Genomic DNA, 26,881 nt, shown 5'->3' with positions numbered 1-26,881 from the left:
CCCGTTCACCTCTGTTTCAGACTGTGCCCAACACAGTTTCCTTTGGATCGGGCCCCGCCCGAGTCCTGACACGTGGCTCTGGAGCTGAGGGGTTGGTCTCAGACCTTGCAGCCTCTCTACTCTTCTTAGGGCAAGCTGTGACTAAGTGTCCAAGAACCCCACAAGAAAAACACAACCTCCCTGCGGGTCGTCTGGCCATCACCGTGCGTGCCACTCGGGGTGTGGCGGCACCCAACTCCATGGGCTTCCTCCTGGCAACTGCAGTCTCCTGAGGAACCGGCACACTAGTGGTCTCCTGGGATGCATGGCGAGGCCCCCACCTCTGCAGCCGGGCTTCTATCCGGAGGCACAAGTGGACCAATGCGTCGAACGTCGGTGGCCTGTCCACCCTCACCAGCTCATCCTGCAAGTCATCGGACAGCCCGTCCTGAAAAGTGTCCATGAGGGCTGGCTCATTCCAAGCTGAGTCCTAACTAAGCAGTCAGAATTCACTGACATAATTCTGCAAGAAGCCATTGTCCTGCTGCAGTGCCCTGAGTCGTCTGGTGGCTGTTTCTTCCTTAATAGGATCCTCAAACATCAGCCGGAGATTATTACAAAAGCCCTGGAAATCATCCAGCAGAGGGCTAGGCTGTGATAGCAATGGCGTAGCCCAACAGGCAGCTGTGCCTGAGAGCAAGCTGATGATAAATCCCACCTTCATCCGGTCAGTGGGAAAGTCCTCTGCTCTCAAGCTGATAAACAGCTGGCATTGTCCCCGGAACATAGCTTGATTGCCATCAAACTTGTCTGGTGTAGCCACTGGGCACTTCCTCCATGGCTGGGGGGGGGGGGGGGGGAGTTAGCAAGTCCCAGAAGCTGAGAGACTTGACCAGTCAGCAAAGCAAGCTGTTGAGCCAACTGGGCATTCTCAGCATGGAGTTGCTCCATTGTAGCTGAATGGAGGTTTGTCTTAGGCAGAAGTCAATCTGTTCTGACCCCCCTCCTCTGTCCAGGAACGAAAGCCGAGACAAACGTAAATGAGAATGTTTTTTAATCAGTTCAGACTCTCGTTGGCTGAAAGCCAAATAAACAAAGAAATAAGCACTCTGGCAGCAAGTCCTACAAACCTTGGCAGCAATGCAAACAAACTCTGGCAGCAATCCAGCCTGCCAAGTTTGTTTCTTGTTAGTCCCTAACATTGACTTTTGCAAGAAGGGCGTGGCATAAGCAGTCTCTTTTATAATCGGGAGAGGAGCTTAATGAGCATCAGCTGAGCGTAATTACCTCCTGTAATTACGTAGTTGTTCTTGATGCTGAGTAGCCCTTCAACGGCGTGCATCCTGGAACAACTCACAGGTGTTTTCTGGATCACGCTCTCTTGTCTTCTCCCCACTGATCCAAGGCTCAGGTGCCACCTGGTGGCCAACCAGTCTCTCTGCGCCCTGCTCGGAGTCGGAACCCTGTCCAGGGTCCTCCACATTCTCCAGGGCCGACTCATAAGGCCCCTCGCTGTCGGAGTCTGGTGGCAGCTCCAACGGCTCCTGCCGGACCACAATACTGAAATTTTGCTTTCTCTGTATGCATTTCAAAGACAGAGATTAGGAACATTCATTTATAAGGGTTTCCTTGACATTTTTGCTCGTTTCCTAAGACAATGAAGATTATAATTATTCTGAGGTAAAACAGTGAAGTTTAGTTTCCATCTTTGAACATACTTCATCACTAAATGTCAGAGAGTGCAGATAAACGAAATATCAACTACTCTCATTTTGCATTGCTGCCAAATTCTCCATGGAGATAAAACCAAACCAAAATAGGAAAATAATCATATAATTAAATTATGAACTAGGGGAGTGTGACATAAAAGTTAGATCACATCCTGACTTTAAAAAAGATTGCACCAAAAATAGTCCACCATTTTCTTAATTGCTTTTTCAGATTTCAAGTAAAATACTGAGGGGAAGAAAAAAACTGAGGGGAAGAATGTGAGAAAGACGAAAGAAAGGAACAGTGGATATAATCACAATCACATGACTAGAATTATTCCACATTGAGGGGGTGAAGAGGTTTAGGAAGAGACTGTTGCTATGGATCCAAGAGAAACAGTAATATCGTCTACTATTCATTTCATTTTCAGCATAATTATCATATTAGGCTTCTCAGTGAAATTTATTTTTTAAATAATAGAATTGTCTTAGGTTCACTGACAGGCAATAATGGAAATAAACAAGTATCTTCTAATATTCTCCCTCCGTCTCCCAAAAGATCTCCTTAATGCAGGCTGATTTTTCATTTAGGTAAGAAAAATCGGATATTGGTTATAAAGGCAACCTTTAATACAGACTGTGGGCACTTCACGTATTTTAATAATCAACATTTCAAAAAAGAAGCAACACAAAAAATTAGCATACCTGAAAATGATAGACCATATTCAAATAAGGTAATATTCTATTAACATGCTTTAATGGCAGCCAACCTTCCTGAAATTTAGATTATATGTCAGTTCAGATTCTGAAAAATACAATTCCTTATTTTATACCTATAATTACACCATCCAGCAGGTAATTTGGTTATAATATAAAAGTGCTTAGAAGTTTTAGACCAGAGCAGAAAATCTAAATTGTAATATTTTTATCTATTTCTTCACTGAGCTTATTTACCCAGAAGATGATAAAGTACAGGTATTAAAAATCAAGTTCATAATTTTGCTTTCCATTCTTAGAAATATAGCTTCACAGAGAATGTGTGTGCCTACTTCTGTGTTTGTTTATATATTGCTGATAAACATTGCTATTTCAATACCAGCAAGCACACACAGCGTTTTTTACTGCTTTGTCCTGGTTAACAAATGCTAACACTTACCCCAGGAGACATTATTTCCTGTACAACAGATAGTAACTCTCAAGAGATCTTTCTTAATTAATTAAGTCTAGAAGTCTTAAAATCAAGCTCATTTTAAAATTACCACTTTGCTTTCCAACATCAGACCCATATAGAATCCATCAATATTGAATATTGTCTTGTATTTTCTGTCTGCAGAAAGTAGAGGCTAAACCAATTTTGTTTTATACATGATGTACAATGACAATAAAGGCTGCTATTATTATTATTATTATTATTATTATTATTATTATTATTATTATTGTTGTTATTGTTGTTGTTGTTGTTGTTTGTTGTTACTATTACTATTATTACTATTAATTAGAGGAGGGTAAAAAAGGGACTCACGCAGACAGAGTTGGGCGACGTAGGCATAGTAAGACCAGGCCAGGATGCTGCAGATGAAGAGGACCGGCACCCAGTAAAGAAAAGGACCAGCACGCCGCCACAGGCAGTATCGCCTCCCGCCTCCTATCTGAGAGCAGCTGCGGGAGGAAGCCACCGACCCCGCCGGAGACGCCATATTCCCGCGCCCCATCTTCCCTTCTCCGATTAATCAGCCCTTCCGTCTGCCAGGAGGGCCCGGGCCCACACCGCACATCCCGGGCGGCAGAGACGGCGGCAGAAGAGGCTGGCTGGTTCCAGCGCTTCGTCGCCTGCCCCTTCAGCGCAGCCTTCCTCGGGATCAGCGAAGGCTGTTTCTCCTTCCCACGATCGCCTCCAGCCACCGACCTCTCCTCCCTCCCGCTCAGCCGTCCGTCAGTCACTGAAGAAGGTCCAGCCGCCCACCTCTGAACCGGGGCCGTGGAAAAAGGGGGTGCGGCTGAGGACTCTCCCGCTAACACCCCGGGCTGCTCGCATTGACGGCTCACAGGGCGAAGGGCGGGGAGAGGAAAGACGACCCCTCCCCCCGCTCCGCTTAGCAGGAGGCGGCACGGGCTTTCGGGATCCATCCCTCCTGAGAAGGTCCGAGGGATTGGTACCTTGTTGGAAAGGTGTATACAAGGACCGTGGGACACCTGCTGCAATTCCCCTTGCCCCTTCGTCCGCTCTTCAGCCTTTTGGCAACCGTTAGGCGGTAAACTTTCCGCCAGTAAGCTAATCTACATCAAATCCCTACAGTAATGTTTGGGACTTTGTCTTCGGATGGGAAGTTGAGAATAAAGTTACTGGCTTGGAATGAATGGCAAGTTTGAATAAATATGACATAAGAGAAGGACCTTTTTCTGCGATGTAGCAATCTGCCATTCAAAAGGAAATTTAAATGAAATCGATTTTTTATAACGATCATAGGCCAGCACATAAGAAATTCATTTTGATAAATTAATTCCTGCAACACACCACTAATGTAATAACATAACAGCATGAACTCCCTTTGAAATTTAGACTTGTCATCTTGATCTTTTAAATTGTATCCTGGTCTGTGCTTTATACTAAGTCATATATTACATATGCTTACATAAATATGTTATATATATGCCAAATGAAATGTAATGCCCAACACTTGGTTTGCAAATCACAGTAGTTGAATCCTCACCAACCCGTTTAATTGATAGCTTAATTCATTGTGTGAAGGATGGCTGGTTGCCATAATGCCATTGAGAAGTTTCACTTATTTTTGAATTTGTAAAATTAAACCAGCATATTTAGGTCAATTCCTACTGACCTAAATATGCTGGTCAATATTGACTACATGAATATTCATGTTGCTTTCTTGACAATAATATGGTAGTTGACTAGTATTTTCTTCCAGGATTTCTTTTTGATTTTTCTAGTTTGGTTGGGTTACATAGTTTTTCATCGTTTCTCCATTTTGGCTTTCTTTTTGTAAAAAAAATGACATAGTTTAATATGTAATGTGTTGTTGTTCATCTGAGGTTGTCATAATCATTTTAGCCATTGTCTATTTATTGTAGGATGAAGGTCTCTTCCGTGTTTCTAATCAATAGAGTCCTGAGCTTTCTTTTGCCAATTGGGCTCGCAATACTTGCTGATATTGTTGATCCATTTTGTTTTAGTTCTCTTTTGTGGATCCTTTTTATCAAGTGGAATTCATTCTATGACTGTCTTGGTCCACCTGCCATCAGTTCTTCTTGCTAACCAGCCCATTTCCATTTCAATTCCTTTACTCCCTTGATGATATTGTATACAGTACTTTCATTTCTATCTTGTCTTGTAATGTCGAGCATTTATCTTTCCATGGCTCATCGTTTTTGTATTGTGAGATTAGTGCCATCTTTAACCAGAATATTTTTAAGAACTGTTAAGGACCAGATTTTTACTATGTCCTGATACACAGAACTATAGTACTTAAAGAGGGTGTAATTTCTCAGTACTCCATTTATTCTAAATTCAGCTTCTATTTTTCTCTATACATATATAATCTCATTTCCATAAAGGATGTGGAAAAAAGCACACATTTGTCCAGTTTAATTTTTTTCAATAAACATAACTTGTACTAGATCAGAGATTATCTACTATTTTATATGAGAATTGACTTGTTATAAAAAGTTTCCATCCATTTCCCCATGTTTCTTAAACATACTGCAAAGGTGCACAAATTTATATATTTGTTCTAATTTTTGCCATTTATTTCAATTTTTATTTATTCTCTATCCCAAATGAAACTATCTTTATTATTTTCATTTTCACATCTAGACTTGTATTACTCTGTAATTTTCTGAAAATACATGTCATTGGCATTAAAACACTTCCTTAACCAACAATTTCTAACATCAGTGAAACCATTTCTCATGTTTATAGTAAATAAGCAAGGGGATACTTCATTTCTATTATTAACCACTCAGTGTTGAATTGGCCACTATTTTTCATACTTTATATACATCATATATTACTGTATTCAAATTTAACAATCAGAATCTTTCATACATCAGGCTTATATACGTTATTGTATGTTTTGTCTAAGTAATCAAGCATACAGTAAGCTTATTATATTCTTACATAAAATAATAGACAGGACTGATTATAATGAAAATAATGTCTGAATTAATTTTGCACTTTTTTCACTTTTAATAACAGCCATGTAAAAGTACATATTTTGAAGAAAAATTCAAATACATTTTTTTTGTTTTTATTCATAGTGGTCTTATTTCTAAAAGCAAAACAATATCTCCCCTCTATTTGAAATATGGACAAGTATCCAGTTTATCCTAAATCATCTTCTATGTTCTGCCTAAAATTTGCTACTTTAAGGCTGTTTCAGCTTTTCTGTTTTTAGTTTATGCATTTTAAGAAATCTTTTTGTTAATTCAGTATGACACCATAAACTTAGTTATGTATCATCTAATTTAATTGATTCTAATTAACCTATAAGAGCTTCTTAATAGAAGGTGAAAGGTGTTTGGTGAAAAAAAGTTATCATTAAGTTATCATTCTCCATACTGCTCTCTGCAGTCTAAAAACTGTATTCTCCCATATCTTACACATTTTTAAGACGGAGAAGACAGAGAAGCATTTCCTCTTCATGTAGCAAAATGTTTAGATCAAGTCCAATATAAACCTCATTCCATGATTATGGTTTTTATTTTAATGAACTAATTAGATGCATAAGAACATAAGTAATCTCTGACTTCTGGCTATCAGCTAATGTAGAAATCCAATCTCTGTTAGATTGGTTCATAGTAGATTTAAAGTATCCTTCAAAAACTGGCAGTACAGAAAGAAGCAATGTGGTTCAACCCTGCTTATTAGTACATCTATTCATTTAATAGAAACCAGTATTACAATAGTGGAAATGTGGATAGCTCTGCCAGGTAACTGGTAATCATCTGAACAAATCTTTGGATCACAAATGAAAAACTGTATTGCATTTATGTATTCAGGAGCTATAAGAAAATTGTAGCTCTTGATTATTTTAAAGAACAAAAATTATATTCAATAATTTATGCACCTGATTTATCATTGTTATTTTGCTATTTTTGGAAACTTTGATATTTTAGTGTTTGATATAGCTAGAGCCCTACTAAATTACTGTGAAAAAGCAGAAACGAGGAAGGAATATTATCCTTCCAGCTTCAGGGTTTATTTGCGAGACACAGAGGCTATGGATGAACAGTGCCTCCCAGCTCTCATTACCATGCTCACTCTCATATAGAGCTGCAATCTAAGTGAGCTAATGTTATGCATTAATGCAGAAGTATCAAATTTTTGACATGTTGTCATGTGATGTATCGCAGCTTCGCCCCCCTTCACTAAACGGGTTGGGGTGGTCATCATGTGACACATCTGGCCTGCAGGCCGAGTTTAACACCCCTGTATTAATGGAAGCTATAGTTATAATCCTTTTGCTGATATAATGATATGAAATAAATCTTGTAGGTAAAAAAAACTTTACTAAGTTTTGAGGCTGAATATGGCTAGATATTTCTACAGGTATTGCATTTCTTTTACAGTTATGAAAACCAGATAAATAGCAGAACTTTAAAAAGCCAATGTATGTTTTATGTCAGTGACCTGAATTCTCTTCATTTACCGACTCTAAAGTATTTTAGCAGATTATCTAAAGAAAGCACAAAAAAGAATAGTTTGGAATCTAAACAGTGATTTTTGCTTTTGATAAGGAGATCTTTGGTGATTCCTCATATTATCACAACCTATGGTTTCAGAAGGGAGCAGCAGTTGGGAGAAGCTAGGGCAAGAGATCCATCTTGTCAACAGAATTTTGCTCAGTTTGTTAGTATCCAAGCTGTTTCATGAGCAGCATACAATAAATAAATAAATATACATTTATTTTGTATTATTATGCATCATTATAACATTTAAAATCAATATGCTTTGATCAATCTACAATGATATAATAAAGTGCTGGAGTAAAACTACCATCTTGAGATCAAATAAATTGATAAGTACTTAATTTGATTTAATCTGAATGCCAATAATGAAAAATATCAGAATTGAATTTAAAAAAATCAAATTTAAATAGTCTATAGATTTTTCTTTAAAAAAATCTTAGCTTCTTTCTATACTATAAATCTTAATAATTCATAATGATAGCTTTACAATTTTTATCCACACAATTAGATTTTGTTTAAAAATGAACTTCATTTTATACTTTGAATATGTGTTCCTGTGATAACTCTAGAAATATTTTCTCCTATTTAATTGTAATTATTATAGGCACATTAATATCAGCTTAAGAAACAAAACTACAAAAATGGAATGGCATGAGAAAATAAACTATCGCTTGATTTTTAAAAATACATTTCTAAATACATCTATATTTTTATAGACTTCCTGACCATTTAAATGGAACAGTCTTACCTTGCTAAAAAATACTCCCAGGTAAATGTACTGATGAATGCTCAACTCATGCTATTTGTGAAGTGTTTATCCCTGACATGCGTTATGCATAACAAGTTATTAGATTGCTCTACCCTTTCTGTGCTGAAAAACCTTTAAAACATTTTCACATGTAACAGCACATACTTTTGTTTTTGATTTAAGGACTTACATTTCCATTTTCTCTACTAGCATAGGCTTAACATGACCAAAATATAATACTGAGGAAAAACATTAAATCATTATTCTAGTCTGGTGGAAGAAAGTGAAAATGAGTAAGAATCTGCAGATGACCAGTTAAAAAGTACATTACAGATTAAAAAATATACACATGAATCCTTTCCAGGAAAAGCAGATGAGTCGTATTTTGAATCATACAGGTAGAGTGCTTTAAGAATTAAAGTCCAGAATTTTGAGATATTGTTTCCTCTGAAAAATGTTTGGTCTAACGGTTTATTCCTGATTTCTGTGGTCAGTTTACAAAAAAAAAAGCAGCAAACTTTAATGTTGATCAAAAGTAGAGACTTCGCATTCATTTTAGCATATTTCAGTTCAGAAAGTGCTTCCAAAGTTTACAAAGTGCTTCCATATTACAGTCATCACGCAAACACCGTAGTTCTTCAACCCATATGCGAAGTCTTTCTATTAGGGAATCAAAACATAATTAATAGTGACACTACATAACAGTTACTGTATATGCAAATAGGATGAAAAAATAAGATTTATAAATCAGATGTCCCCAGCTGCTGAGGTCCACTACCGGGCCATGACTTATTTGCAAGCGGGGTGTGTGAGCGTTGAGCTGGTGCACACATGTGCACAGCTCAACTTATGCGAAGAGCAGGCCAGCACGTGCGCAGTTCAACTTGCTCAAGTTGAGCTGCACGTGTATGCCTGTGTAGGCCGGCCCAATGCTTGTGCTAGTCAAGCTGTGTGTGTCAGCCGCCTGACGCTCATATGGTCCAATTCCCTTCTGCCCCCTTCCTCCAGCTGGGCTGCCAAGCCACAAAGGTTGGGGACTATTATTCTAAATAATTCATTAAAATTACCATCGTAGTGAAAAATCAAAACAAAAATAAAAGTCATTCTCTCCAACCAGCTCAGTTAAATTATGTTCTAATTACTATGATTTTTAAAAATCTTTTGATTTTTTCCCTCAATATAATCCTTCACAACCAATTTAATAATTATTCATTCTTTGCAAGGCCTTACTAGATGTCTATTTTCTACCACTCAAGAAATATAAAAAAGTCTGTTTTATCCTTTGAAGCAAATACTTTAACTTCTTGCCACAATTGTTTGGTCTATTTTAGCAATTAGATGCATTTTCAGGAAACAGCACTGTCACAGTTTTGCATGATGAAATATATAAAACTACATATTTAAAATGTTTGAAAATAAATAAGCTATAGTCTTATAAGTGAATTACAGAAGGAAGGAATATTGTTTAGGTCTATTCCCTGACCACCGCAGGTATCCATAATGCACCATCCTTATAAAAAGCTGGCCATGCAAATGGTTCAAGCATTCTTCAGTTAGGAATAGGAATTTTGTGAGATCTCATATCAAAACACACAGACTGTGTGATTTGGCTGTGGCCATTGTGTTGTGTAGTATGAAGGGCATTTGGCAGTCTCTAAAGATGTATTTTGTTTTCAATCTCACTCAACTCAGAATTATGTTGGTGGCACAACATTTTGCATGTTTAGAATACTGTATGTAAAATGTGATACAAATACTTTTTTCACAGTTGGCTCAATGTTTTACACAAAGGATTAGGTTTATAATTTGACTAAGTTTATAATACTAAAGTGGTTGTCTCTAATTAATAAAGTTAATTCCACTTGCCAATTGAAAAGCAAGTTGAACTCTTCCTGTCAGCAATCTTAGAAATACTGCCCAAGAACACAAAAACATACCATTGTCTGCTATTGAGTTCCTTCTTCATACAGGATTTGAAAGTGGTATATTTCTGTATGTTTTTGTAACCCTAAAAGCAGAAGACAAAGAAATATGCATGGAAAATTAGCATGCAAAGGCAGTCACAACTGATCATTAAGAAAACAGTGGCATGAAAAAAAATGCAATTTATCCATTATAGAAAAACAGTAAATTTATTGCAGAATTTAATGCTCATACAGCTACAATGCAACTACGTATGAGATTCCTATATAAAGAAAATGGATAATTTGGCAAAAAGTTTACACTAAAGTCTTCATTTAAAACAGAAGCTTTGTGCTTTATAAATAAAGATATAACATTGCTATCTTAAGACAAGAAAGTATTTACTTGTCTTATGTAATTTAATACTATATTCTTAGGCAATTCATTGATACAGCACAAGGTGGCAGTAGAACATATTGGACAAAATGAAAGAGATGTGATGTTCAAAATAACTTATAAAACAATATATGTGTGAGGGAAACTGTTTATTCAGAATTAGAGAAAGGTGTGTGTGTGTACATATATTTAGAATAATATTACAACAATATTCTAAATCTCTATTAGTTATTAACACAATACATTTTATAGCATTTTCACAACACTGTGACAGTATTTGCAGTAGGTGGTGTAATAAAGTAAATATTGTCACCACGTTCAAAAGCTGTGGGATTTTATAAATATATAAAGGAGTGTTAACTACATTTGAACAATCAATTGTAAGTATGTTAGGCAGGACGTATGTTCAAAAATGGCAGAAAAGGATTCCCCTTCCTCTTACTTGGCTGAATAATTGGGGACAGCGCTCAGCCTATACTTCATCCTCATTGCTTCTAGGCTGGCATTACTAAATGCCTTTTACTAGTCTGCTTGCTGCCTCTTCTCCACTCTAACCACAGTCTGCCACGTCCCTCTAAATGCCAAGGGGAGAGGTACCCCAATTTTAGAAAAAATTAACAACTGATTCTCATGGATTGGACTAAAAAACTCACTTGAATTCAAAATCCTAAAATATTATTTGTGAAGTTAATCCATCTTTAAAGTTCCTACAGTTCAGGTTCAGATCAAGTTGGAGTATGAAATGTGAAGTATCCTGCTTGATATACTTCCTTGATTCTAATAGTTGGCCTCACCCAAATAGCTTACATTCTGCTTCACTCAACAGCTATCAAAATGTGGAAAAGTGGAATGTCTTCAAACAAAGTATCAGAAAGTGGGACAGGAAAGAGTAGCAGCTAAAAATTAGAAAAAATGACAATGAATTGTATCATTTGTTGCTAAAGAGGAGGGGCAAATAGCAAAAGGAGGCAGGCCAATGCAAACTCTACTTCTTTTATATTAGCATCATGATATTACACATATATAAAAAGAGTCAAGATTGGGTTACAACAGTATAATCCTTATTTTAATGAAAATGATGGATCTTATGAACACACTGTGGGAGACGCTGTAACTAATTTTAAGAGAGCGACATAGCTTCACATTCCTCCAGAGACAATTCCCTTCCTTGGGGAAAAGTGTTAGGAATAAGTAGGGGAGCAAATTAATAAAAGATTCAAAGAGACCAAGTTAAAAAAAGAGAAAATCAGACTGAATAATTGTGAGAAAAATAGATAAAAGTTTCAGTTGTTTGGTTCAAACAAGTGCATGGCCCAATTTCTAAGCCATATATTTAAATGGTTGCTGGTTTTGACTTGTTAATCTAAAATATTTATACGTATTATAAAACATATTTGTCTTTTTAAAAAAATACCACAGAATTTATTGAGGTTTTGAAAAACATTTCAAGTCTGAGCTAATTTAAACTTGTAAATTAAATAAAAAATATACAAGATCTGCAGATTTATAGTATAAATCGTTTGTGACAAAATTAATTATACATATTAATAAATTAATTGTCCTATTAACCCATCCCAGTAAACTAATTTAATTTTATAAAAGCATTTCATATGCCTATACAAGTAGTCATCAACTTACAACAGTTCAAAGACCATTCAAAGTTATGACGCTGAAAAAAGTGACTTACGACAGATTTTACACTTATGACCGTTGCAGTGAAACACTGCATGGTCACATTCTCAAAATTCAGACACTTGGCAACTGATTCATATGATTGCAGTGCTCTAGGGTAATATGATCACCTTTTGCCCCATTCTGACAAGCAAAGTCAATGGGGAAGTCAGATTTACTTAACAATCATGTTACTAACTTAAAAACTGCAGTGATTCACTTAACAACCTTGGCAAGTAAAGTCATAAAATGGGACAAGCCTCACTTAACAAATAGCAATAGAAATTTTGGGGTCCATTGTGGTTGTAAGTCGGGGACTGCCTGTATTGTTTATAAATTATAACAGCAAAATTAAAGTTGCTAAATATAAAACTGAAGATCAGCTTGATTAATAGTAAGGCTTGTAGTTTAAGCCTGCAGAAGAAACAAACATCCAGTCGCCTAAATTAGTGATTGGTTAGAACTAGAGCATACATGATTAATAGTTTTAACTTCAACAAAAGAATAATTTTAAAATGGCTATGGGAACAGTGATACAGTTTTAAAGCTGCTGATGTAATAAACATGATTAAGCAATAATTTAGACTCTTACTCTGAATCCTCGATGCAATCTGTCTTTCATAATACCAATAAATTCTTTGTGACTCAGTTGATCATCCTTGTCTACATCAAAGATTTTGAAAACTGTGTTCACTAAATGAGCTGAAAGCTTCAAACCAGTAGCCACATACACTGCACGCTTGAATTCATCTAAGAAAAAAAAGCAAATTAGTGTGCTGAACAAAGTACTTGATGGCTTGGCGATAGCATTACATGATAAATATACCAAAAAAATACTTCTATCTTACATAAGGTAATAATGTTAATCAGAGATCTGGGGGAAAATAATCTTTTTTTCTTATCTTCAGTTCCTAACTTTTCCTGAAATGTTGTTCACATTTTAAAACTATCCAACTTTCCGTATACTATTAAATCAATACAGAGTCACAGGAGTTTACAATAATAATTGACAAAGAGATAAAGCAAGGTATTGATATTCCACAAGGCCTGAAGAGCAGTGAGAAACAGTGTTTCCTGACTTCTTTTTTTTACTTTATGGTTCTGGGTTCAACCAAAGGCTGTTGCAGAAAGTACACAATGGACAGGCCAGTAACTGGACCATATGATCGTGTACAAAGTTAGTTTATCCCAGGTCCCCATTCCTTTGGCGATACAGAGTTATTTTAAAAACTAAAAATTTGAATGCCAGAATACTCCAATGCAGCTTCTGCTTATCCCAGCAGGATGCTGCCACTACAATGGAGGGTTTGTGGCAAGAAGATGTGCTCAATGACTGATAAGTGAGCCATCTTAGAGTAAAAGCAAACAGGCTCTATAGATAAATTTGTAGTAGCCTCGATCAGTTTTATATAATGGTTTACAAATTGCAACAGTTCATTAGGCCAAAACCAAAGCAATAAATTCATATTTTGATTTAGCTTGATGAATAAACCCAGCCTTTCTAGGTAGACTGGACATGAAACACAGCAGATGAGTTAATTGTACTGTATTATGAGGCTACATTTACAGAATCTTGCAGTTTGAAAGTGCAAATGTCCTTCTGTCTCTTTCTACAATATGGTCAGTTAGCATTTCTCTGCCTGTTATGTAGTTGCAGGCTCCCTTGTCCCCTTTTATCTGATCATTCCCCAGGCAGCAAGTCTTCTTCGCATTTCTCAGGGTCTCTCAAGGTTATTCCCCCCATAATAGAAGTGAAAAAAAAAGAATTCAATTTGAATAAATCAAGCTAGTTTTGATCAAAAATACTTATTTTTCTTTTCAATTTTAGACATTTAGTTTCATTCAAAATTCTGTAATTATATTAGCAATACTTTAAATCAGTGCATTTAACAACATTTCAATAATTTTAATAACTGATTTTATTGGATATAATCCCTGGTATAGGGTTTCCAGTTTGAGCAGGGTGTTTGACTAGAAGACCAAGGTCCAAGATCCTTTACAACTCTGTTATTCCTAATATTACATGAGAATTCAAGCTCTATTTTTAATGAAACAGTTGATGCAGAAATGTGGAAGGACAGCTAAATAAAAAATATGAGTTTTTCTTCTACTACATGGCATATGACTTTGTTGCTTGAGCGACTGTTTCCCTGTTTCCCATAATATCTCCTTGGACAATTTGATTTTGCAAGATTGATATCTATCAGGACTTGGCAAACACACCTTCTCTATGGCAGCCCCTGCCTTTGGAATGAGGTTTCCTCTGAGCCCTGGATGGTACCTACTCTGGTATTATTTAGAAGAATCATGAAGACCTGGCTCTTTGCCTAAACCTTTGGCAGGAAAGTATGAAAACCTTTTGGTTTGTTCTTGCAGTCTTTCATTCTCGCTAACTTTTTATTTTAATTGTGTATGTCTGTATTTTCTTTCTTTTAATTTAATTTAGTTGTGAACTGCACAGAGTCATTGGGAGTTGGATAAAATACAAAAGTGATAAATAAGAAAAATAAATAAATAAATGAAAAGCATAAAATCTTGACATTAGACAGCCTTACCTTGTCCTATTGAACGATTTGCAAAATTGTACATTTGCATTGCAATTGCAAAATCTTCCAGATTGTTCAAAAACTGGAAAAAGGATCTAAATTCATCGAATGTAATGCCCTGTGAAATAAAGTAACATTAGACCTTAGAAACAAGATGATAGTTGCCATAATGCCTTCTTTGTCTTGCAAAAGGCTTGTAGTAAAAAAGAAGCAGGCAATTTAGCTTCCTTTACTTATTAGAACACTGTTGCACTGGTGTCTCAGGAAAAACTGGTAGCAATAAAACAATTCCTCTGTCTCTTGTCTTTTTAAAATATATTCTAAAATATTTAATAATGTTTGTTGTCTAGTGTCTGTCATAATGTGTATACTGTATATATGTGTGTGTGTGTATGTGTGTGTGTGTGTGTGTGTGTATAAAGCCTTCAAGCAGTAAGAGTAAAATTTATAGCAAGTTAAGGAATCCTGTGTATTTAATATATTGCTGTTTTTATTCGCTTCAGAAATAATAGATTCAGCTAAATTAAAGTTTATTATGCTGTCTAATTATTCATTGGCATGGATCAATGCCAACAAAACATAACTGTAAATGTTATTTTTAATGCAGTAATAACAGGGGTTTATGACTGGCTATGGCTTATTAAAAGATAATAAGAGTATAACAAGGGAATATATAATACCCTGCTGTAAAAATGATTTGGAAGAGAAATTTCTGTATGATGTAAAGCACTGAGACTCATTTCACATTTTCACTTATTAACCTAACTTCTATATGCGCTTTTCAGAATAATTTTCAGGATAATTTCTTTCTAGCACTACCAATTCAATTCCAAAACAGGGATTATCTCCTGAAATTTGTGATGGCAATTGATTATCAGAATTAAGAAAAAACATTTACTGTACATCTTTTCGTTGGTCTCTATTTTATCAGCCTATGTGTTCTGTATCCTATTTTGTTCACCTACTAGAATTCCACAGGTTAACTGTAGATGAAACAAAATAAAACAGTAGTTAGTTAGATTATTGATTTATTTCATTTGTTTATCAAAGTGTATCTGGTTTTACAAACCATACAACAAAATTTGATCGTGTTCATAGAAACTGAATTGTTAGGTCTGTTAAAAATAGCTGGTCACATGCTTTTTTATACAATATGCCATTTTTTAAAAAAAATAGTTTTAAATTTTATTTACAAACATGTAAAATACACATACACAAAACTTAAATGTACATCACATTTACACAATACAATATGAACAGGAGCGTCCTGTTCTTTCTAATAGCAATTGCCAATCGATATCGCTCACCTTATATTGTTTCCCCTTCTATTATATTTCATTTGTATTTCACCATTCTTAATCCTCTTATTTTACTCCTCTGTCTGCTATCTTGGCTGATTACCTCTAGTAAGTTTAAACCACTTGGATTCATATATATGTATTAATTCTCCTTAACTACTATTTTTGGGCTTTGTTGTCTTCCTTCATTGATCCTTGTTTCTTTCCTCCATCCACCTATACCATTTATCCCATATCTGGTAGTATTCTGTTTCTTCTTTTCCCTGGATTTCTTTTGTTAATTTGTCCATTTCAGCACAGTCCATAACCTTTCTTATTATTTCATCTTCGCTTGGAGTTAATTTGTTTTTCCATTTCTGGGCAAAAGCAATCCTTGCCGCTGTAATTATATGTAATATTAAATACTGAATTTCATTTTTATATTTCACAGTCATTATTCCTAATAAAAAACTTCCAGGTTTCCATTCTATTTTAACACCTGTTATTACCTCTAGCCTTTTGATCGTTTTCCAATATGCCAATTTTGAATGCATGCCGCTACGACAAAATGGCCAGGCCAGGAAATCCCCTACTCTGCTTACTAGCATCCCTTTTCTGAATTAGTTGGATAATCTTTGTGATAACCTATTGTCTAACATCTGTCCTGAGGTTGCCTATTTAGGGGCAAATACAGAGTTCATATGTATTACAACAACAGAATAAGTTTGGTCTAGTGGTTAAGGCACCAGATTTAATCCAATCCAATGACAGGGGGAAATAGTGGAAGGAGTGTTATATACTGTACATTTGCCGCCTTGAGATATTCATAAAGAATAATAAAGTAGGATAAAAATAATCTAAACAACAACAATTAACCATATGCCAGTAAACATTTGATCTCACATACAGAACAGGGCATACCATTCTCTGGATAGAAATATGGGTTTAAATTAAATAGCAATAATATACTACAAACAAGCCTTTCAGGGAAATGGAAGTTTACAATCTGCTCATGTGGCCTCTCCTGTTTTCTGAGTTATCACTGCTGAAATTTTATCTCGCTGAGGCAAAGCAAAGACACATTACCAACCATTTCTTACTCCTTCTGATTCCTTGGAGGAAGTAGAAAAAATATTCTCTCTCCTTTATTCCTATAATTAGCGCTTGTTTGTTTATATTTCCTTTCAATGTTTCATTAATTAATAGTTTGCTCCTAGTATTAACTTGTAGTGAGATAGGCAGCAAATAAATTTAATAAATAAATAATATACTTTAACTTACTTGCAAGCTAAATATCTAAGAGTAACTAAATATGTTAGCTATTCAGTGTTTTAGCTTCTATTAACTGCTGAATAGAGACAGCTTGGTTAGTGGTTAAGGCATCAGGGTAAAAATCAGGAGGCTGTCCATTCATCCTCCCTTGTGCATAAAGCCAGCTGGCTGACATTAGGCTAGTCACTATCTGTCAGCCCTAAGAAGGTGGCAATGACAAACCACTTTTAAAAATCTTGTCAAGAACAAGTGTGTCCAGGCAGTCTGTGAGAAATGGACATGACTGAATGGATTTTAAAAAATTGCTAAATAATGTTAGCTGATTGTTTCCTCTTGACTCACCTAGCCAAAAGTGAAATATATTAAAAAGCGCAGTATTTGAAAAGAAATCCAATTGTTTATGAGTGATTCAGAAATAGTTAAACCTGATCCATCTACAAATAAGAATTATGCTAAAAATACCCCATGTAAGAAAGGCTTCCTTTAATATCAACAATGATGAATTCTGTTTTCACTAGATTGCTATATTATTGAAATATGCTCCTAACAACACTTTTGTTTCCTGATATATTGATTTTCTATTTATTTATTTATATAATAACACGTTAGACACTGAAGAACTGCTGAACTTAATGCTGGGTTTCTACAAATTAATTCATCATGTTAAGATGAGAACTGAGAGCCAGTTTGCTGTAGTGGTTAAAGTGCTGGCCTAGAAATCAGGGACTATGAGTTCTAGTCCTGCCTTAGGAATGAAAGCCAGCTGGTAAACAGATTTTTATGGGAAAAACAAAAAATATTGGGTTTTTTTGTTTTCCAACAAGGAGTATTAAGTTTGCTTGTTGCTTTGAATTATTTATAAAAATATTAAAGGCAAGATGAAAAAAAAATCCTTTGATAAACTTTCTGTTCAGGCAAGAATAATACGAATAACATTTATTGTTAAATTTTTATTCCACCATTTTATATATTACTCAAGGTCGCAAAGATGACTAAAATTCCTGCCTCCTATTTTTCCCACAACAATCCTATGAGGCAAGTTGGATTGAATACTGGCCCAAAGTCATCCAGCCATTTTTCATGCCTAAAACAGGCCTACAACAGTCTCCTAATTTCTAGGCCAGCACCATAACCACTACACCAAACTGGCTCTCAGCAATCAGCAAGATGAATTGCTTAATTCATTGCACACTTTTTACAGATGTATATTAAACTTGATTTTGTAATTTGATACAACTTGAATTTGATTATAGTTTTGTTTGACAATTCATTTTACTAAATGATAAAATATAAAGCATGTGGCTATGTGTTGTTTTAGAATATAGTTTAAGAAAAATAATTCAGAGTAACAATTAGCTGAAATTAAAATCTGATATGTAATCAAATAGAGAAGTATGTAAATTATATGTTATGAGTTATTTGTTTTAATCCTTTTTAATATTTCTTATTCCTGTAAGCCGCCTGGAGTCTTCCGGGATTGGACGGCCTATAGATTCAATAAATGGAAATGAGTTGGACGGCTAGAGTGAGAGAAACATTATTGCCAATGTTTAATCTAAAGGCATTTCACTGACATTGGTGATGATGTAATAAGCAGAATATAGCAAGAGAACTTTTTTCTGTCAGCATGTTAAAAGATTCATTAGTAGAATTTTTATTCCTTCTAAAAGGCACTTATTTCATGGGGAAATAAGCAAACGTATTCTGGGATTTTGAATATTTTTTTAAAAAAGTATTTTAACACGATTCCAGGGTGAAATGCTTTTATTTAGGGACTTTAGGGCAGGCCATCATCGGGGAAGGAGGGCTCGCTGTGTCATAGAGATCCCTCCTTCCGGCCCTAGGAGTCCCACTCCAAGGTCAGATGGCGCGGGTGTTCAGGACCCTGGTCTCAGGCTGCTGTCGCTAAATGCCAGGTCTGTTGTTCATAAGGACCCCTCATCCGGGACTTGATAACTGATGAGGGCGCAGACCTGGCATGTATTACTGAAACATGGCTGGGCCCTGAGGGAGGAGTCCCCCTCGTTGAGATGTGCCCAGCCGGATTTCAGGTGCTACACCAGCCGAGAGCCCAGGGAAGGGGTGGCGGTGTGGCTATTGTAGTCCGGGAGTCTTTAGTACCTCGTAGGATCCCTGCTCCGGAGCTTGTCGGGTGTGAGTCCCTGCTAGTGAAGCTGGACCTCAAGGGTCAAGTGGGTTTGCTGCTTACGTACCTGCCTCCCAACTACGTTGCAGCAGCCCTCCCCTCGCTCCTCGAGTCAGTAGCCGAGCTAGCGGTTGAGTTCCCTAGACTTATAGTTCTGGGGGACTTTAACTTGCCTTCGCTCGGTGAACACTCTGATGGAGCGCAGGAGTTCATGGCTTCCATGACAGCCATGGGCTTGACTCAAGAAATTCGAGGCCCAACTCACTCAGCGGGTCACACGCTTGACCTCGTATTCCTCTCGGAGCAGTGGAGTTACGATCTTGGTCTGAGGGGTAATGAGATCATACCCCTGTCGTGGTCAGACCACTACCTACTGAGGCTAGACTTCCGGAGGCCAAACCCCCACCGTAGGGAGGAGGAACCGACCAGCTGGTTCCGCCCCAAGCGACTGATGGATCCTGTTAGGTTCCAGACGGAGCTTGGGGTTATTCCTGATACCCTCGCCCACAGTTCGGCGGAGACCCTCGTCGCTGCCTGGCACTCGGCAGCTTCGGAGTCTCTAGACCGGATTGCGCCGCTACGGCCCCTCCGGGTCAGCGGCCCCCGGAGGCCTCCTTGGTTCACTGAGGAGCTCCGGGAGGTAAAGCGCCGGAGGAGACGCCTAGAGCACTCGTGGAGGTCCGATAGGTCCGAGTCGAAACGGGCACTTTTAACAGCATGCACCAAGGAGTATATTCGGACCTTAAGAACAACAGAAAGAACATACATTGCCTCCTTGGTAGCGTCCGCCGAGTCCCGCCCAGCCGCCCTGTTTAGGATAACCCGCTCCCTCCTAAATAGGAGGGAGACGGGGGACTCCTTACAGGGTAAGGCTGAGGAGTATGTCCAGTTCTTGGCGGACAAAGTTGCCCGGTTTCGAGCGGACCTGGACTCCACCCCAGTAGATCCAGCCGAGACACAAGGAGAAAACTTGGCAAACCATCTCTGGGTTGAGTTTCGGGAAGTTGCCTCTGGGGATGTGGACAAGGCTATGCGAGCTGTGAGTGCCTCCACCTGCATACTGGACCCGTGTCCCTCCTGGCTGGTTGCCAACAGCAGTGAGGTGACACGAGGCTGGATCCAGGCGGTTGTTACCGCTTCTCTTCGGGAGGGGTACTTTCCCACTGCGCTCAAGACAGCGGTGGTAAGACCCCTCCTGAAGAAGCCATCTCTGGATCCAGCTGTTCTTAATAACTATCGTCCAGTCTCCAACCTCCCCTTTGTAGGGAAGGTTGTTGAGAAGGTGGTGGCTCTCTAGCTTCAGCGTACCTTGGAGGAAGCTAACTATCTTGACCCCTTCCAGTCTGGCTTCAGACCCGGTTACAGCACAGAAACCGCTTTGGTCGCATTGACTGATGATCTCTGGAGAGCTAGGGATGGAGGCCATGCTTCCATCCTAGTTCTCCTGGACCTCTCAGCGGCTTTCGATACCATCGACCATGGTATCCTTCTGCGACGACTGCGGGAGATAGGGGTGGGCGGCACTGTCTTGCAGTGGTTCTCCTCCTATCTCTCGGACAGGTTGCAGTCGGTGTTAGTGGGGGGGCAGAGATCGTCCCTGAGGCCCCTAACCTATGGGGTGCCGCAGGGGTCGGTCCTATCCCCCCTACTATTTAACATTTACATGAAACCGCTGGGCGAGATCATCCGAAGGCACGGGATAAAATACCACCAATATGCGGACGATACACAGTTGTATCTGTCCGCCCCGTGCCAACTCAATGAAGCGGTGGACGTGATGAACCGGGGACTGGAAGCCGTTAAAGACTGGATGAGAGCAAACAAGCTGATACTCAACCCAGACAAGACCGAGTGGCTGTTGTGTTTCCCTCCCAAAAATTTGACCAACATACCATCACTCAGGCTGGGGGGACAAAATTTAAACCCCTCAGAAAGGGCCCGCAACTTGGGAGTCCTCCTGGATTCACAGCTAACTTTTGACCACCATCTTTCAGCTGTGACCAGGGGGGCATTTGCCCAGGTTTGCCTGGTGCGCCAGTTGCGGCCCTACCTGAATCGGGAGGCCCTCACAACAGTCACTCGAGCCCTTGTGATCTCTAGGCTGGAATACTGTAATGTGCTCTACATGGGGCTGCCCTTGAAGAGCATCCGAAGACTTTAGCTAGTCCAGAATGCGGCCGCGCGAGTGATCGTGGGCGCACCACGGTTCGCCCACATAACACCGATCCTCCGTGAGCTGCACTGGCTACCTGTTGATCTCCGGGTGCACTTCAAGGTCCTACTCACCACCTATAAAGCGCTCCATGGTAGTGGATCTGGCTATTTGAGAGACCGCCTTCTGCCAATTACCTCCCTGCGTCCCATCAGATCGCATAGAGTTGGCCTCCTCCGTATTCCATCCGCCAGTCAGTGCCGACTGGCGACTACTCGGAGGAGAGCCTTCTCTGTTGCGGCTCCGACACTATGGAACAATCTCCCCGTGGAGATTCGTACCCTCACCACCGTCCAGGCCTTCCGCACAGCCCTCAAGAACTGGCTAACCCGTCAGGCCTGGGGATAATCTTATTTTCACCCCTCCCGAATGCTGAGTGAATGTTGAGTTTTACTGTCTAATTTACTGTGCACATTTCTTTTTGGTATTGTCCTACACTCCCCTTCCTTTTTTGATTGTAAGCCGCCCTGAGTCCCCTCAGGGAAAAGGGCGGCCTATAAATAAATAAATCTACAATCTACAATCTATTTAGATTCCAATTACTTTTTCTTTCAATGTAAACTATTTTCCTTCCTCTCCCACATTCCTTTCCTACTGTCAGTCAGGACTATATGAACACTATGCATCTTCAGTATTGGACTATGAATAAATTTTAGTTTTCATATTTAAGCATATCTATCTAGAAATGAATTCTTTAGGAAAGGTCCACCCCCCCATCCCCAGTTAATAAGTAACAAGGTTAGGATGCTGAAAATAATATGGCTATGAAAATTCTGTAGGGGCCTGGGGCACTTGTTAGAAATCTTACTTGTTCTTCTGGGATACTGCAGCGCACATTTTCCAGATAGCTTGATGTATTTTCCACATTTGTATATCTTAATAGTATATGTGCAAAGTCTTCCTCACTGATGGTGGTCATTCCATTAGAATAGGAAAGGAATTCTATCTCAAGAACTTCAGTTTGGAGGTTGTCCATAAACCTAGTTTATGAAAATACTGATATCAGAGTCTTAAAGATTATGGGGTAGGCGGGGGAGTAATAGCAAATAGCTCTAATGTTTAAATTCTGCTGTAGAATAATTCCTACTATTAATTCAGAGACTAAAACACTAGCAACAATATATTCAGCTATGATATTTTTCAAACACCAATTCATCAAAAGATAAAGCAATTTAAAAAAGTATTTTCCTTTAAACAATGCTTGAAGGATCTGAATTTGTAAATATGTTGCAGGAAATCAGATAGGTTGTAGTCACTTGTTTATTTCATTCTCTATGAATAATTCATATTATTAATTTCTCTGCCAAAAGCTAAGGCCCATATTCCTCTTAGTGCTGCTATAATTATTGAATTTTTTTTAAAAAAAAATCTATTATATAGCCTCTTCAATTTGGCTTTTCTGCATTTCATGGTAAAATATCTTTTTTCGACATTAGGAACAAGTTCATCCAAGCAGATTTTTTTCCTTTTTATTCAAGATAAGAAAAACACCTTCCAAAAATATAAGACATACATAAAAACATAATATATATTCAAAGTATAAAATAAAGTCACCTGTAAAAATCTTCAAAGTTAAGCTCAGCCTTTCCTTTCTTTCCAAAAAAGTGTATTAGCAATGTAGTATCAGAATGTAAACTGGTAAAGTCATCTGCATGCTTAAAAACACATTAGCATTAACAATAAATTTAATACATAATTTTAGAAACAAAAATAACTCAAAATATTAACAATGAATTTTATTTAAAAATATCATTGTCCCTCATTAAACTAATACATATTTTACAAAACCAGTTAGTAATTAATATATTAATTTTATATAGTTAGTAATTAATATATTAATGTTTATAAAATAATTTTACAATTTATTTGTAAATCACCCAGAGAAAGTGAGGTGGACAGTTTCTAAATTTGATAAATAAATAAAAATTAATCTTGCTCACAGATTATGTAAATAATATGTTATTGTCTTAATTAAACAAACATAACATACTGATGTACAGATATATCAGTGATAGTTAAAAACAGTTTAAAATTGGGTGAAATGAATTACAGAAACTAAACAAGATATTTAATATTTTAGTTGAATTATATTAAAAAGGTAAATCATGATTTTTCTTTAATTCCTTCTTTAATATAAAAATGAAAAATGAATTTGTTGTGGGAAATAAACTTATTAAGGTATTTTAGATGCTCATCAGATTTTGGTCCTAAGAATCTAATTGCATCTCATAAAAATCTATACATGTGAAAATGTTAACATTTCTACTACATGTGGAAAAGCCTCAAATATGAATGAAAGTTGGGATTATAAGAAGCTGCTTTATAGATTAAAATATAAATTCACAATTTCTGATTTAAATTTACTGTTTAAAATTTTGGTAGTAAATATTACCAGGCATGGATTTTTCATACATGACTAATTAATTTTCAGTTTCATAAGTGACAGAATCCAGATGTAGTTATTTGATAGCAAACTGCAGTAGTTGTTTGTAATAGAGTACTCTGCCTTATTTCTAGGAGGGGGGAGCAGAGTAATGTTTCTTCTCTTGTTTACAACTTGCATTTCTATGACAGACTTGGCTGAAGTCATCAGGACAACTGCTATGTAAGAACAAGATCATACGTGGTGATTAGCTCATGCAAGACTTATTGAGCAGCCCATATCCTTTACAAGCTGTAAGAGTTTTTTATGAACTGGGACAGAATTATTTAATTTTCTTTTCTTTCTCCCATCTCCTTTCCCTTTGTCAGATCACTGTTTGCATTGTCAAGGCTATGTTAAAAATATGAATTTATTATTATTTGCTACAGGTGCTTTTCCAGTAGAAGGAGAAACTTCTTTTCAAATCATTATATTGTTACCCCAGGTTTGCATTGCTTCTTCAGAAGCTGTTCCTGGCTGCTTATATATGTGGAAGTTTCCAAAAATTTTGACTTTAGTTGGATGAAGCTTTAGTATGAGTTGTTTCATAGAAGATTATCAATTTAGGCCAATATCCTAGAATCTTTAACACTAATACAGCTGGAGGTTTTCAGGAGGGGGCTTCGAAACCTTCAAATGTAAAGTCTAATTCTAAGTATGTGGGAAGAATATTTATGCTTATGGATTTTTTATGTCACATGGTAAATAAGTATCAAATATTTCTGGTGTACAAGTCACAATATTAATTCTGTCATTGTAAAGATTAAATATCATAGCTCAAAAGACAAACACTCTGAATTCAATGATAAATGCTTAATAAATACAGGTACCAAAGAAATGCCAATGGACAAATGAAAAAAAAAACCAACCTAAAGGGAGACAAAAAATATTTTTAAAGACAGAATATTTACAATGAGGAAAACAATAAAACTGCATAGGAAACAATGAAAGACTTTTATGGGATATACAGAGGTTTTATTATACCTCTGCGAGGTCTGAAAAGAGTGCCTGACTTGTGCTACGTCTCAGAGTGTCCCAATAGCTTCTTGGAACAAGATCCTCTCCAGCTGTTTTGAGCACCTGTAGAATTTTGAAAAAGCATAGATGTTGGGGAGAGGGAAAAAAACCAGTCAGCAAGAATAGCTATATACTGTAATATCTTTGCAATGGTCTGAGAACCATTTCCTCATTTATCATATAGTTTTACAATTATATGATTTCTTAAAGAGTAACTTTTTTATCTAAAACATTCAGTTTTAAATTACATATAGAAAAACAAGTCTGAAACAGTGTCTCTCTCTCCCCCTCTCTCTCTCTCTCTCTCTCTCTCTCTCACACACACACACACACACACACACACACACAGACACACACACACAGGAATGCTGCTATCCAATGTACCATATTTTTCGGAGTATAAAAAAGAGGCTGAATATCAAAAAAGAGGCTGAAAATCTGGGTGCATCTTATACACTGAATACAGCATTTTTGCCTCCTGAAACCCCGCTCCCTTCACTAAAATTGCCGTGCATAGCTTGTAGGAGGCTGGGGCTGGGGAGGGCAGATATGAGCAAAAAACAGCCCATTTTTTGCCCAATTTTGCCCCCCCCCCCAGTCCCCAGGAGCACTCTATAAGCTTCCCAGTGCCCTTTTTTGACAAAAACAGGCCCATTTTTGTGAAAAATGGATGTTTGTTTGCTCATTTTTGTCCCCCCCCCTTTCAGGAACACTCTTCAAGCCTCCTAACGGCTATTCATGCCCTTTTTTTGGAAAAAAAAATGAGCCCGTTTTTGTGAAAAATGGGCCATTTGGGGGAGGTTTGCAGAGTACAAAAACTTTTTTTTATTTGCCTCTTCAAACCTTGGTGCATCTTATACTCTGAAAAATACGGTAGATATTTTTCTGCAGGAAGAAAGGTATCCTTAATTATATGCTATGAAATTATGTTTCTTTTAGGTTTTGTCTAGTGTACAGAATGTTTAAATGCTTTGCCATTCCTGTAGGAGTTATTAAAATATTAACTGTGATTTTTATTCATAAATATTACCTAAAAAAGAAACACATTAATTTTGAATGAAATTCCAAGTCAGTAAATTTAAGAATTTGCATTGCCACAAATGGCAATCATGTGGCTGAGGGATGCCCACAATGTAAGTGTGAGCCAGCTGCCAAGCACCCAGATTGCAAGCATGTGAACGTTTGGATACATGGACTTGTCATAATTTTGGTCACTGAACAAATGGTTGGTAAGTGAGAATTACTGAGATTGAATATGATAATAGTGATACCGAGAAAAGAGACAATAAAGTGAATATTAAGAAACTGTAGCAAGTCCACTCTTCAGCCTGTGGATCTTCCTGTGTAAAGGATTTATGATTACTGATCATTTACACATTTTTTAAAAAGGGGTGCTCCATTGTGTATATTTTTTAAGTGAATAGGACAAAAATGCTTTGGTTCTCTTGTAAACATAACTCTTCTCTGCTACTTATGAAACCAGCCCTACTTTTTTTAGGCTTGGGATTTTTTTTGTTCAGATTGACATTTAATGAAAAACAGAAAGCTCCTGTTCTTGCATGTTTTCCCGAAAACAAGACAGGGTCTTATTTTCTTTTGACCCCCAAAATAAGCGCTTGGCCTTATTTTCGGGGAGGAATTATTATTTTTTAGGTGCAGGAGGCAGCAAGCGTGGTCATCTCATGGCTGCTGCTGTGTTTCAATATTTTTTTGGGGGGTGGTTATTTTTGGGGGAAAGCTTATTTTAGCATATGCGCTCAAAAGCCTGATTGGGCTTATTATCTGGGGAGGTGTTATTTTCAGGGAAACAGGGTGCCTAATATTCGGGTTCAGAGAACAAATACGTTGTGTCAATCTATTATAGAGAATAAAGAGCAG

General features: G+C 37.3%; 2 protein-coding genes across 2 annotated transcripts in view; both read right to left on the bottom strand.

The window, feature by feature from the left end:
• Window positions 1–3,540, bottom strand: part of ZDHHC2 (zDHHC palmitoyltransferase 2) — a 30,981-nt gene extending 27,441 nt beyond the window's left edge. The window contains exon 1 of the mRNA XM_014053054.2: window positions 3,211–3,540. Coding sequence (XP_013908529.1) covers window positions 3,211–3,400 — 190 coding nt within the window. The 5' untranslated portion in view covers window positions 3,401–3,540. The remainder of the gene's footprint in view (window positions 1–3,210) is intronic.
• A 1,883-nt stretch (window positions 3,541–5,423) lies between these two features.
• Window positions 5,424–26,881, bottom strand: part of MICU3 (mitochondrial calcium uptake 3) — a 72,396-nt gene continuing 50,938 nt past the window's right edge. The window contains exons 9-15 of the mRNA XM_087724457.1: window positions 24,971–25,066; window positions 23,119–23,219; window positions 22,373–22,544; window positions 14,667–14,775; window positions 12,704–12,861; window positions 10,080–10,150; window positions 5,424–8,802 (exon numbers count right to left, since the gene is read on the bottom strand). Of these exons, the coding sequence (XP_087580583.1) occupies window position 8,802; window positions 10,080–10,150; window positions 12,704–12,861; window positions 14,667–14,775; window positions 22,373–22,544; window positions 23,119–23,219; window positions 24,971–25,066 (708 nt within the window). The 3' untranslated portion in view covers window positions 5,424–8,801. The remainder of the gene's footprint in view (window positions 8,803–10,079; window positions 10,151–12,703; window positions 12,862–14,666; window positions 14,776–22,372; window positions 22,545–23,118; window positions 23,220–24,970; window positions 25,067–26,881) is intronic.

Source organism: Thamnophis sirtalis, unplaced genomic scaffold (assembly GCF_051295495.1).
Source record: "Thamnophis sirtalis isolate CommonGarterSnake01/CBP01778 unplaced genomic scaffold, rThaSir2_p1.2 scaffold_10, whole genome shotgun sequence".
Taxonomy (NCBI): Eukaryota; Metazoa; Chordata; class Lepidosauria; order Squamata; family Natricidae; genus Thamnophis; species Thamnophis sirtalis.
The sequence above is the reverse complement of the archived record's forward strand: the minus strand, read 5'-3'. Positions and strand labels throughout refer to the sequence as shown.